Source organism: Lithobates pipiens, unplaced genomic scaffold (genome assembly GCF_037356315.1).
Source record: "Lithobates pipiens isolate NorthernLeopardFrog02 unplaced genomic scaffold, aLitPip1_a1.2 Scaffold_13, whole genome shotgun sequence".
In the NCBI taxonomy this organism is placed as follows: domain Eukaryota; kingdom Metazoa; phylum Chordata; class Amphibia; order Anura; family Ranidae; genus Lithobates; species Lithobates pipiens.
The window spans coordinates 298,647,547-298,660,434 of NW_027507718.1; the positions used below are offsets into that span (position 1 = coordinate 298,647,547).

Consider the following 12,888-nt stretch of genomic DNA (forward strand, 5'->3'; position numbering starts at 1 on the left):
TCTGACTGGGGGTAAGAGGCAGGTTTAGTAAGTTTTGAAACCATTTTTGTATATTTAAATGATTTGGGTGCCACATGACTTTGTTATTCCCATCTTCTCCAGATTAAGTGTCCGCATGCCAGCTGAAGCTTTTTTTTTATTTTTTGACATATATCCATGTGTATTGATGTTTGTTAATTTCTGTACGGTTAGCCTGGATCTCCTCCCTGTTCTAATGTATATTATATGATGTTTGTAGCTGAGAGTTTGCGTTTGTCTAGATAGAGGAACTGTGGGGCGATCTTGTCCATGTACTACAATATAGTGCTTTATATGATACTTTCTTTCATATATACTAGAAACTTGAAAAGTTAGCTGTTTGGAGTGCTGCCTATTATTTATTTAGAGTGTATTATCCCTGGGTCTTTCTTGAGGAAACCTCAGCTTTCAACACCTTAGTTATGTAATTAACCCTTTAAATATCCAATGAAAAAAATATATAAAAACAGCATAAATAATAGTATTATTTATTTTACATATTCAAAATATAAATGGCCAAACAGCCTGGTAATCACACATTTGTACACAAATAGAAAATACAAAAAGAAAGAGACAACAACGAAAATATGAAATTATTTAAAACAAAATGACAACTGTACAAAAAATACTCAAAAAGATCACTTCATGAATCAAAAATACACATCTGATGGCAAAACTGACAAGCACGTGATTTAAGACCTTACATCCACAAGCTTCTAAGGCAAGGAACATCTCTCCATGTCCATGTTAACATGCTGGTCATGTTGACTGCATTCTGTATCTTTTCAGTCTTGGATATACTTTTAAGGGTCTTATATACAGAAAAAAAAAAAGAGCAAGAGTTGTGTTGTAACTAGAGCAACAATTGGCTATTAGATGAAAGAAAGCACTAATTCTAGGTAAAACTGGTTGTATGCTACTGCATATTATTACCCTTTCCACACTCTTAATTAAAACACATTTTAAATCCATAACTATTATGTATGTATAAAGATGTCCTTAACGCTCATTTTAGCTAATCCCTTGTTGGGTGGGATTTTCACAGTAATATTCTCCTACATTTTACAAATATAAGAAAACCCTGTATTCTATTGTCTTCAGGGCTGAACTACACTATTTTAGTTACACCCTGCTGTGAGATCACCATATGTACAGAGCATTGGGTCTATTTGAATACTACGGTGTGAACTGAATCGGGTTTGCAGTGCCCTGACTTGCCTTGCTAATATTATTAGTGAATTTGCCCAGCATTTTCCCATGTATTTAGAAAGCAGCTATTTAGAGACAGGTGAACCGGAAAGACAGGGAAGTGGCTTTATTAAAGGTTGAAAAAAAAAATGTCAATAGCCATAGTTTATTTTTTCTCAAATGTGCCACTTTTTTTGATTTTATTTCAGTAAAACAAAAAGAAGTAAAATATCAAGAAAAGGTTCATCGAGACGTTATAAATAGATCAGCTTGCTGAATAAAAAATATGAAAAAAATGCATTGGAATGATTATGGAGAAGCTGTATCCACTTCAATCATCCAATCACGTGCAAGCAAAAATACTGTTTTTTTTAACATATTCAAAGTGAACATAGCTTAATTTTATTTACTACGCTCAGTGAACATCCTTAACATAACTTGCTCTATTAGTTTAGTAAATCAACCCCAACGAGTTACAAATAACATTATGGCCAACAAGAAGTTAAATTGTTGAGTAGCGTGACATTAAAATCCCCTGATTGTTTAGCCCGTAGGTATCATTCACCTGCATTATATTTTGTGCTGTGATTTTGTGGTATCCGCAACATTCTACTTTTCGCCTTGTATTTATATAACATCTGGCGAAATGATTTTTGTTGAGTGATAAAATGTTAACACTGACAAAAAAAGTCTGTCTCAATGCTTCCTTTACAAAGTATTACAATGCCTTTCATTAATAACATCTTGTCATCCTAACACCACCTTGAAAAAGCTGCAACTTTTCGTTTTGCTTGCGGATTAAACTACAAAGTACAGTCAGTTATTGTCCGTTTCATCTTTCCTTTAATGCTGCTGATTCACAATACTGGGTGGCCTTGTTTAAAGTCATTCACAAAAAGAGTGTCTGCTGGCTTATATGCTTTGTTTGTTCCTTACTTTACTACCCTTTCTTGCTACACAAATCTCTTTTAAATTTATACTGTATTTATATATATATATATATCTTTATATAACTATAATATATTTTATATATCTTTATATATTTTGCACACATAAAACACTAAAAACAAGTTAACAACTTGTTTACAGACAACAGCCACTCTTTCTGATATAGTATTTTAGACGCGTAAGCAAAAGAAATATATAATTTTATACTTTCAATTTTTTATGTACAGGAATATATGCTTGACAACTTTATACATACAATACATATTTAAAAAATAAACCAGTCTAGTAGGAATGTACAATAGGCAAAGAATTAAGAAGAATAAAGATAGGTCCAGTTAATACTTAGTATTTGATCTGCATTAGGTAAGGAATGATTGTGTAGTTTACATACAACATAAACATTTCAGACAAAACTTTAAAAAATAATTTACACATAGTCTATCATTTCTAGATTGTATTGTGCGAGCATGAATAGAACCAGGGGACTTGCCTTGGCCATGTATTTAGTAAAATAATTTAGAGGCAGTTCATGCACTGTGTGACACTACCAAACTTGTCCTTCGTACTTGTGTATCCATTACCACTGTTACTTCATCTACCGTGTGTGTCTGATATCAGGTCTCAGACCTATAAGTATATATACGTCTTTCAGTTCTGGAAAAGCAGCAGGATTACCATTTAGAAGCAACCACTTTGATATGTAAACAGAAGTATACAAGTTGATACCTTTCTACACTGCTACAGGTACTGTGTACAAGTCACAACTGCTTGACTGCACAAGTAGTTAGTAAGTATGCTTCTTGTAGGATATGTTTGCCATACAAGTTCACAGGAACTCTAACAGAACTTTCTTGTTTTTACGAGTTTGCTTTGATATTTGACTGAATGGCCTCCGTGACCCATGACATAGACATCCAGGACGTAAGACTTGCCAGCTTCAAGTCCTTTGATTGTCTCTGTGGTGACTGCTTTATGCAGGTTTTGACTGTGGAAATATTTGCAGAGAACTTTCTCTGATTTCTTTCTGGTGTCAGGCCCCAAACATTGATTTTGTTCTCGTTTCTTCTGGTCTTCGTTGTAGTCATCATCCACTTCTTTTTTGTAAACACAATATTTATTTCTCTCCTGAGTTCCCAGCCATGCTATTGTAACAGAAGTGCATGTACGCAGTTTGTCAAAGGCTTTGATTCTTGTGTCTTCTGGAAGTGAAGGGAAAGGCTGTTTGTTAAATTTCGATGTTGCCAGGATTTTGAGCATAGAGGCCCCCTTTTTGCTTCCCTTTAGCCTAATCAAGTATTTAGCTTTTGGTTTTCCTCTCAGTTGAAACTGGCGCACACCTTCTACACTTTGTGACAGAATAAGTTTGCCATCTCTTCTGACTTGGATCTGAATAGCGTCCAGGCAAGAGTGAACTGAAAAAGTGACTTTTTGATGGGAAGAGACTGGGGCAAATCTTAAAAATTTACTGCCCTTCCTCTTTATGAACACATCAGTAACTTTTCCATCCTTCAACTCTAATGTTTTCTGCTTTGCTTCTTCTTTGGTTCGAGCAAATGTTCCGACATATGCAGTGCTCATATTTGTGGCTGAGTTTATTGCAAACACATCAAAGTAGTACTGGGTGTCAGGCTTCAGATCAGAAACTGTAAATATGTTTTTGTTCCCAATGCATACCTTTTGAAGATCAGGCTTTGGTTTGGCAGTTAGTTGACGTACTATTTTTGTGGATAAGGTTTTTGACATGAAATTGCGATCTTTACCAGCATCGTTTTCTGATGAAAACCCGAAGTGGGCAAAGTCAAAGGGGCTGAAGTCTAAACCAGGCTTAGGAGCTACCATAAATGCATCATCTGCATTGATCTTGGCTTCGACTGCGCACATACTTTTAAAATTGTGTTCCTTGTTGATAACAACACAGTATTGGATTGGCTGTCTTAAAACAGAGGATGTAGGAGTTGGTTTCCATGCTAATGTTAATGTGGTGCGTCCTAGCGATGTCACATCAACTCTCGGGTCGTATGGTAACTCTGGGTAAGGCTGGTCAGACTCGGGAGTTGTAGTGGCATAAACTTTAAAATGGGTGTCCTTTTCTGTTGAAAGTAATTCCAGCTGGTACAAACCAGAAGGAGAGCTTGTAGACACAAAATATTCCACATCATTTCCTTTATATGAGAACAGCTCGGTGCCTTCTTCATTCATAATCTGTTGTTTTTGCTGCTCCAAAGGTTCAGGCTCACCTGCAAAATACGACATTAAAAAAATAGATCAGCGTGTGTGTTATTGCAGCAGAAATGCAAGTCTGCACTTTGAGCACCTGACCTTGCTTAATTATCAGACCATTTGAGCTCAACATCTGCTTGGATGTGAAAATCAGCAGTGGAAAGAAAAACAAGAACGCATGTTACGCAAAAGCAAAATATACAGTACAAAATGTACTAATAGAAATATCTGGGTGTCACTAAAAGTGAGGCAATGTCAAAATTATTAATGGAGAAGAACTATTTACTGTAAATTTCAGACACTCGTGTTACAGTAAACACTCAGTACAGCTGTCTCCCCATTAACTTGGCAAACAAAATATGTTACCATATATGTTCAATCTAAAAATGTGCAAATTGTTATATTGAAAAAAATTGTAAAAAACAGTTGCTGTTGTTTTGATATAATGGAATGTTTTTAGGTCAGTCAGTCCTGCATGCAGGATTTTTGGTGGGCTTTCAGAAAACACACCGAAACCTTGGGACATACTAGAAGTCTATGGGAAAGACCAGCTAACCTTCACGAAAACCACAGGTACACTGAGCTGCAGCCAAAGTGCAGCAGATCAGTGTGAAGCCACCCTTTATAGTGTAATATTTGAATAGAATGCATTTGGCTTAGCAGGGCAGTGTAGAGACTAGAGGTGCATTCAAAAATATTTCCAAAAAGGAGTAGTACTGGCTACATTAACCTTAAGTTCACATCTATGCGGTTTTCAGGTGCATTTCGCGGTTTTGAACATAAGTTTTTTATGTGTTTTGATGCATTTTTCCTCCTTAACCCCTTGCCGACCGCCCCATGAACATTTACTGCGGGGCGGGGGCTCCTGTGCACAGAATCAATCACATACCGCCGGCGGGACCCACCGACCCTTCTTGTGAGAGGCAGAACAGCGTTCTGTCTATGTAAACAAGGTGGATCGCCTTGTAGGGAAGATAGAGATCCTGTGTTTCTGCTAAGCAGGAACATGGATCTCTGTCTTCCCACAGTTAAAGCACCCCACGCAGTTAGTAAGCATTCCCAGTGAACATATTTAACCATTTGATCTCCCCTGATGTTAACCCCTTCCCTGCCAGTGTAATTAGTACAGTGACAGTGCATATTTTTTAGCACTGATCACTGTATTAGTGTCACTAGTCCCCAAAAAGTGTCACGTAGTGTCCAATTTGTCCACCGCAATGTCACAGTCCCGATATAAGTCGATGTTTGCCGCCATTACTGGTAAAAAATAAATAAATCAATAAAAATATCCCATAGATTGCAGACGCTATAACATTTGCGCAAAACAATCAATATATATACGCTTATTGGGATTTTTCTTTACCAAAAACATGTAGCAGAATACATATTGGCCTACATTGATGAAGAAATTCGATAAAAAAAAAAAAAAATCAAAACTGTTGATTTTGTTTTGTTTATAGCTCAAAAAATACTGCAGAGGTGATCAAATGCCACCAAAATAAAGCTCTATTTGTGGGGGGAAAAAAGACACCAATTTTATTTAGGTACAGCGTTGCACGGCTGCGCAATTGTCAGTTAAATTAACGCAATGCCATATCGCAAAAAATGGCTTGGCCATGAAGGGGGTAAACCTTCCGGAGCAGAAGAGGTTAACAAAATGTGTATATCTGGTTGTTATGAAATGGGCCTGGGAAGCCGGCCGCTGCATTCTTAACAACCAGCTATACACAGTTTTCTATGGAGAAAACCCCCCTGCAAAAACAGTGTCCATTAAAGACACGCAAAACGCAAGTGTTCATTAGAGTATATTACATGCAAAATGTAATCTGCTGCAGGAAAAAAAGTCCCTGACCGTTAGCAAAAATGCATAGATGTAAATGTGTACCATAGGAAACCATGCTAAATGGACGGTAGTGCTTTTCTGCAAACCGCAAAACACACAAAAAAAAAACGTATAATGCCCCATATACACGGTCGGACATTCCGACCACAAAATCTGTTGGATTTTTTCAGACGGATTTTGCCCGCAACTTGTCTTGCATACACACGGTCGCACAAAGCTGTCAGAAAATCCAATCGTTTGGAACAAGGTGACGTACAAAACGTACGACAGGACTAAGTAGAGGCCAGTAGCCAATAGCTTCCGTCTCCAAATTTTTTCTCAGCATGCGTGCCACTTTGTGCGTCGGAATTCTTTACACACGATTGGAAAAAGTCCGATCGGATTTTGTTTTTGAAAAATTTTACATCCAGCTCTCAAACTTTTTCAGTCTGAAAAAAGTCCGATAGAGCCCACACACGATCAAATTTTCTGACAACATAATCCGATCTGACTTTTTCCGTCTGAAATTCCGACCATGTGTATGGGGCATTAGTGTGAACCTAGGGTGAATGTCATCTAGTCAGGTAGACTCCTGCACTACAAATTGGTCGACAAAGCCTAAAAGATTGTTCAAGTCACATTGTATTTGGCATGATCAGCTTTATATTTTTTCACTACTTATATATATACATATTTCTGTTCTAAAAGATTTATTTTAAAGTAGGTCATTTTATAGTTGTAACTATAGTTGTAACTTTTGATAAAAAATCACAAGGTTTGTATCGTGTTAAATGGCTCACTAATCACTAAAGACTTTGTGGCACATTAAATGCAAACTGTATTTGTTTTTCTTTTTTTTATGCTCTCAAGAACAGCAGGAAACAGTCTCGTACAAACAGTTTTTTAAAAATATTTAAAACATTCTAAGTTACTTGAAACCAGGTAGCAAGGTATTGTAATTTTACCAAATAAAGTGCATAGTTTGGGTTTACCTGATATAAATTGCCACATTACAGTTTATAAAAAATAACATATACAGGCATACCCCACTTTTAAGTACACAATGGGGTTTATTAACTAAAGATGGAAAGTGCAAAATCAGGTTCACTGCTGAAAGAAACCAATCAGCTTCCAGGTTTTATTACCAAAGCTTAATTGAACAAGCTGGTTTTAGAAGCTGATTGGTTTCTATGCAGAAGTGAGTCTGATTTTGCACTTTCCAGCTTTAGTAAATAATATCAATTGTGTACTTAAAAGTGGGGTATGCCTGTACGTATAATAAGGTTGATAAATTCCTGCTCAAATATACACTTGATTTGCTACCAGCAAATATGCTTATATATTTTCAACAAAGTTGCTTGTGGATTGCCTTATTATATACTGTTCACTTTGGAGATGATTATAACTGACTTTTAACGTCTGGTTAAGTGTGTGCAAATAGACATTTATTTACTGAAAGAGAAAAAGAAGCCTTGTGTACACAGGATGCTATCCAGGGGACTAGAGGACAAAAGTGCTCCAGGCCACTCCATGTTTTAACAGATGAGGGTCAGCACTGAGAGAAGGGAATGTGTTTTCTTTTTGTTGCAGTTAGCGAAATCAGCTGTGCGTTGTGTTTGTTGTAAATATCACCCCTATGGCTGTGGGGTGACTTGACTAGTCCCACTGGTGTGTCATAGAAACATCTAGCAGGTGTTAAGGAATCTGGTATTATCTTGCAGGGCAAATTAATTCCTGTCCATCATACAACAAATCCCCAATCAACAATTTCTTAATGTATATCAAATATTACAATACAACTGGTACTTTGGATACACCTTACTTGATAGTAGTGGTCCATAACAATAGACATAACTTCCAAAAGTGATATGCTTCTATCATTTTAATACATTGCAGACAATACAGTATAGCATATTGTTCAATATATAGGTGTACATTATTACCTGATCCTTCCCCACTGGCTTCCTCAGGAAGTTCCTGTAAAGTCAGTTTCCATTCCAGCGGAGCATCACAGGGTGTAACAATAACAGACAGAGGTGTATTATCTTCCTCCACTACAAAGAAGTACCTGGAACGGAAACATTAACATTTGATGTGTTAATCACTATATTTACAAAACATAACTTACAAAATAAATGTTCTTCGGGTTAAACTTAAATACATATTCCTAAAATTGTAGTCTAAGTTTATTAGGGGGCCATGACCAATGCATTGAGAAGAACACATTGGTCAGTCCCATCCAAAAAAACAGTAAAGCCCCATACACACTATCAGATTATCTGCTGAGTTTTTCCTTCAGATTTACCAAAACCATGTAGTAGAAGGGCCTGCCTGATTGCATACACATTGAAACTCCTAAGATTTGTCCTCATATTATATGGTTTTGGTAAATCTGAAGGAAAAACTCAGCAGATAATCTGATAGTGTGTATGGGGATTTAATCACACTGACATAAACAAGAGAGAGAGGCTAAATCCAATGGATTGCTTAGACTTAAAGAGGAAGTAAACCCTGATGGGTTTTATTTCCTTTTTATTTCCCTGCAAAGGTAAAGCATAATGGGCTACTATGCGAGCATAGTAGCCTATTATGTGTCACTTACCTGAAACCGAAGCCTTCAATGTCACCGCTGTCCCCACTAGCAGCGAGCGTCCATCTTCCTTCTGGGGCCGGGAACTCCAATTCTGTGACTGCCCGGAGTCACGTGATGTCACTCCCGTGTGCATGCGACTCCGGCCAGGCGCCAGTCATGGCATGACCCCTCTAGAAACGGCAAGATCTGCCCTTTCTAAAGTGCGCATGCGCCAATGTCTGCAGCCATAGACATCAGTGCGTGGCTTTATTGTAAATATCTCCCAAACCATGGAGGTTTAGGAGATATTTTCAGCACCTACAGTTAAGCCTTAATATAGGCTTACCTGTAGGTAAAAGTGGTTGTACAGGGTGTACAACCACTTTAAGCCTAGTACACACTATCGTTTTTTTTTCCATTCAACCCAGAGGGTTGAAAAAAAAACTGTCAGTTCTGGTCAGAGCTGCTGTACTCACTATGCAAATTAAGCACAGCGTTCTCCCCCACTGAGCTTTTTGTCCTGATGGGGGGACAGTCCCCCCTGCCAGAACACTCCGATCAGCACTCTCCACCAATGGTTGAGAACGCTGATCAGGAGTTGGTCAGCGGCTGGTTTTCCAGCATGCACATCTGACAAAAGCTGGCCAAATGGCGGGCCTCAGTCATACACACAGGCCAAATGTTTTTGAACCGGTAAATGTCTCCTGACATTCAGCCCATGTGTACCTGACAGACTCACTATCAGCGCTCTTCACCAATGGTGGAGGAGATCGCTGTACTTACTTTGCATAGCCTACAGTATAGTGTATACCAGGCTTAAGTCTCCACAGGAGCTGGATGCAAAGGTGGAGCATCCAATGTCTGTCCTTGAACTGTGCTTTCATATCTTCAGAATATCTTCCTAATGCAATCAATGTGAGTAAAAGCCAATGGGGCGGTGCAGCACATTTATTAAATACAATATTTTTTGGAAAGTGATGCAATGAAGGACAAATAATTCAGTGTGTACTGAGTTAATTGCTCAGTGGACACTGTTACACACAAGATTTTGGGTGTTTACCAATGGTCAGGAATGCTGATCAAAATGAATTGATTGTGTACAAGCCCTTAGAAAAAGACTGGAACCTTGCAATATGCTACTGTGTAATAGAAAACAACACATATAAAACGTATACACCCATATATGTAATTTTATTTGCACATAATCACATATAAAGTACCTTTTAGGATTGTCTCTGAACAGGTAGCCACCAATCTCTGCTCCATCAGGTACTATGGAAGAATCGTGGAAAACTGATTTATCTTTAATTTGCATTTGGAACAGTTCTTCATCTCTAGTCGGAAGTTTCTGGGATTTTAAGCAGACTGGTAGTAGAACCAATAATGTGTACCAATGCGATAACATCCTGTACAAGGAAAGAGACATTACAATAATGTTATACAATACAGATACATTCATTTTGAATTACGCATATGCATAATAAATGATAAAATTGACATAAAGAGATGCAGTAGTATAGAAAAAACATAGAAAGAGAACAGACATGCTGCTCTAAGCAGCTATTTTTTTCTTTTTTCGAAAGTCATTAGTTCAGCTAAGTACAGGAATGCATAAGCAATTTATAGCTCAATCACACCTTTAAAATCACTAGCAATTATTTGCTAGTGATCAATCACTAAAGAGATGGAACAAATGGCTTCCTCCTGTATAAACTACACAAGTAGCATGTAGTAGCTATTAATATCACATGAATGCACAGTGCTTCAATTGTATGCGATTAATTGCGTCCCGAATTCTAACAGATAGTCCAGGCTTAAGGGTTCTGCTTAGTGCAAATGCATATGAGAAATATAAAGCTGCATATCTTTTGCACATATCATTATTAATATTATTACATTTTTATTCTTATATAGGATTTATATCTTGCCAACAGTTTACGCAGCGCTTTACAACATGAGCATCTAATAAAACCACTAGTATTCAGATGTCTGATTGGCATCTTATGTCTATGCCTATTTGGATACCTCAAATACTGAGTGCAGACAAAGTTGACACTATGTGACCTGGTTGTAACTCAAGAACCTCATGACTGCTGCTTGAGTACCAGCAGCTCCTTGCACCCTTGGGCTACATGAATTGAAGCAGACAGCCTGCACAGATCCAGCTTGGCAAAGGCATTAATAAGAATATACATAATGCTAATTTGTCTGGGTCTTATTCAGACAGAAGCTCAGATGACAGTTACTCAAACACACTCATATCCCCTTTCATTATACTAGGAACCTAAGAGGACTGTTGAACCATTTATTTATGAAAGCAGAAGGTTATGCCTTATCTTTTACCTCTGTCCCAGGTACTGCTAATTACGAAGAGACTCTAAATCTAATCCTGGTCTAAAATGAGCTGTATTAATGACCTTATAATCATAAACCACAAAGAAATCAGGAAAAGTGATATACAGTATTAGTGACCACCAGGCCTTAAAATAAAGAACGCAAGAGGCACTGATGTTCTCATGATAGTGATGAGTATGGCAATCAAAGACTTTGTCCGGTTATAAAGTGTTTCAGAGATATCTGTAGTTCAGGTTGCAGATGGGTATTAGGTAACATGTGCTTCTGTGCCCTCGGAAGAAGCTGCATGTCAACTCTAGGTGCCACCTAATATAATATGGTATTGAAGTATTGCAGTAATACACTATGCCCATCACCAAAAAAATTACAAATTCTCCACCTCAAGTTGACTGGTATGAGCCAGGTCAAAGCTTAGGAGATCAATTCAGTCATGTCTATTTGTGATATATTTGTTCTGTATCCAAGGCCATTGTTTTTGGTATGGATAGAGTGAAAAGAGATATGTCAAGTTTTTATTGGTGTCTGTGTCCTCCTTGGGGAGATCAATCCTCCTCATTTGGCCTGGTGACCATTGTCACTGGGACAAAAAAAACATTTTGATTTGTCAATAGACCAGGAACAGCTGATAATTCTTCCAATAAGGCCACTTGTCCCTATGCAACTGTCAAAGAAAGGAAATAGGAAAACTATAAAAATCATTTTAGGTATTTCATGCCAACTATTAACATATATAGTAGTTTCTCTAGAATAGAATTTGCTTATGTCAATATTATTCCTAAAAAACACTCATTAACCTTTTACACGCTAACATAAAAAACAGTTGGGCTTTAACCCCCCTAGCGGTAATCCCGAGTCTGGCTCGGGGTAGGAATATACTGACAGGAGCGGTAACCCCGAGCCAGACTCGGGATGGCTTCGCTCGATGCAGGGGAGGACACAGGGATCGTTACTCACCTTGTCCCCTGGATCCAGCGATGTCCGCCGCACTGTGCGATCGAGCTGTCCTCCGCTCGATTCACAGTGCCGAATGCCGCCGAGCTCCGTTCCCTGCGATGTTACGGCGCACGGGAGCGGAGAACGGCGGCAAATTCAAAAAAGTTAAAACACACTAAACACACACAGCACTGTAATCTTACAGATTACAGTGCTGTATTAAAAAATACACACCCCCTTTGTCCCTAGTGGTTTGTGCAATGCCCTGCATGTACTTTTATATTATAAATACTGTTTTTTACTGCCTGGAATTTGGAGATTGTCCATAGCAACCAAAAAGTGTACATTTTTCAGTGTTTTAGGATTTTATTACATTATTGAATAAATGTTATTATTCTTTATTATATTATAAACTTTATCATACCCGGGATGTCTGCTAGACTCTGGTTTGAACACATTTAAGAGCGTTATTCCTAAGAATTACAGGACTACAAAATAAAAACCAGATTTCCATGCAAAATAATTGTACCGCTTTCAGCACCTTATTCCAGACTGAATCATACCGCCAGGGAGGTTAAAGGATAAGTTCACTTTTAGGAACATGTTACATTTTTAGGGTGCCCACTGCTGCAACCAATCCCTGACCCGCTGCTAAAGCGCTCCAGCTTGCCCTTAGATAGAGTGATAAGGGTTAGTGCTCTGGGGGATTTACCCTTTCAATCTGGCTTGTTGACTATGGTTACTGGGAGAGAATGTTATCATAAATCAAAAATCAAAAATTGAGTTGTCACTTAAACAGGAATAGCAAGGAGTCCTTCCAAAAGTGACATGT

At 37.9% G+C, this 12,888-nt stretch overlaps 1 protein-coding gene across 1 annotated transcript in view; it reads right to left on the reverse strand.

Annotated features, from left to right (window-relative positions):
• Window positions 1-490: 490 nt before the first annotated feature.
• Window positions 491-12,888, reverse strand: part of NDNF (neuron derived neurotrophic factor) — a 55,694-nt gene continuing 43,296 nt past the window's right edge. Inside the window, exons 2-4 of the mRNA XM_077476831.1 lie at window positions 9,989-10,174; window positions 8,140-8,264; window positions 491-4,391 (exon numbers count right to left, since the gene is read on the reverse strand). Of these exons, the coding sequence (XP_077332957.1) occupies window positions 2,992-4,391; window positions 8,140-8,264; window positions 9,989-10,173 (1,710 nt within the window). The 5' untranslated portion in view covers window position 10,174 and the 3' untranslated portion in view covers window positions 491-2,991. The remainder of the gene's footprint in view (window positions 4,392-8,139; window positions 8,265-9,988; window positions 10,175-12,888) is intronic.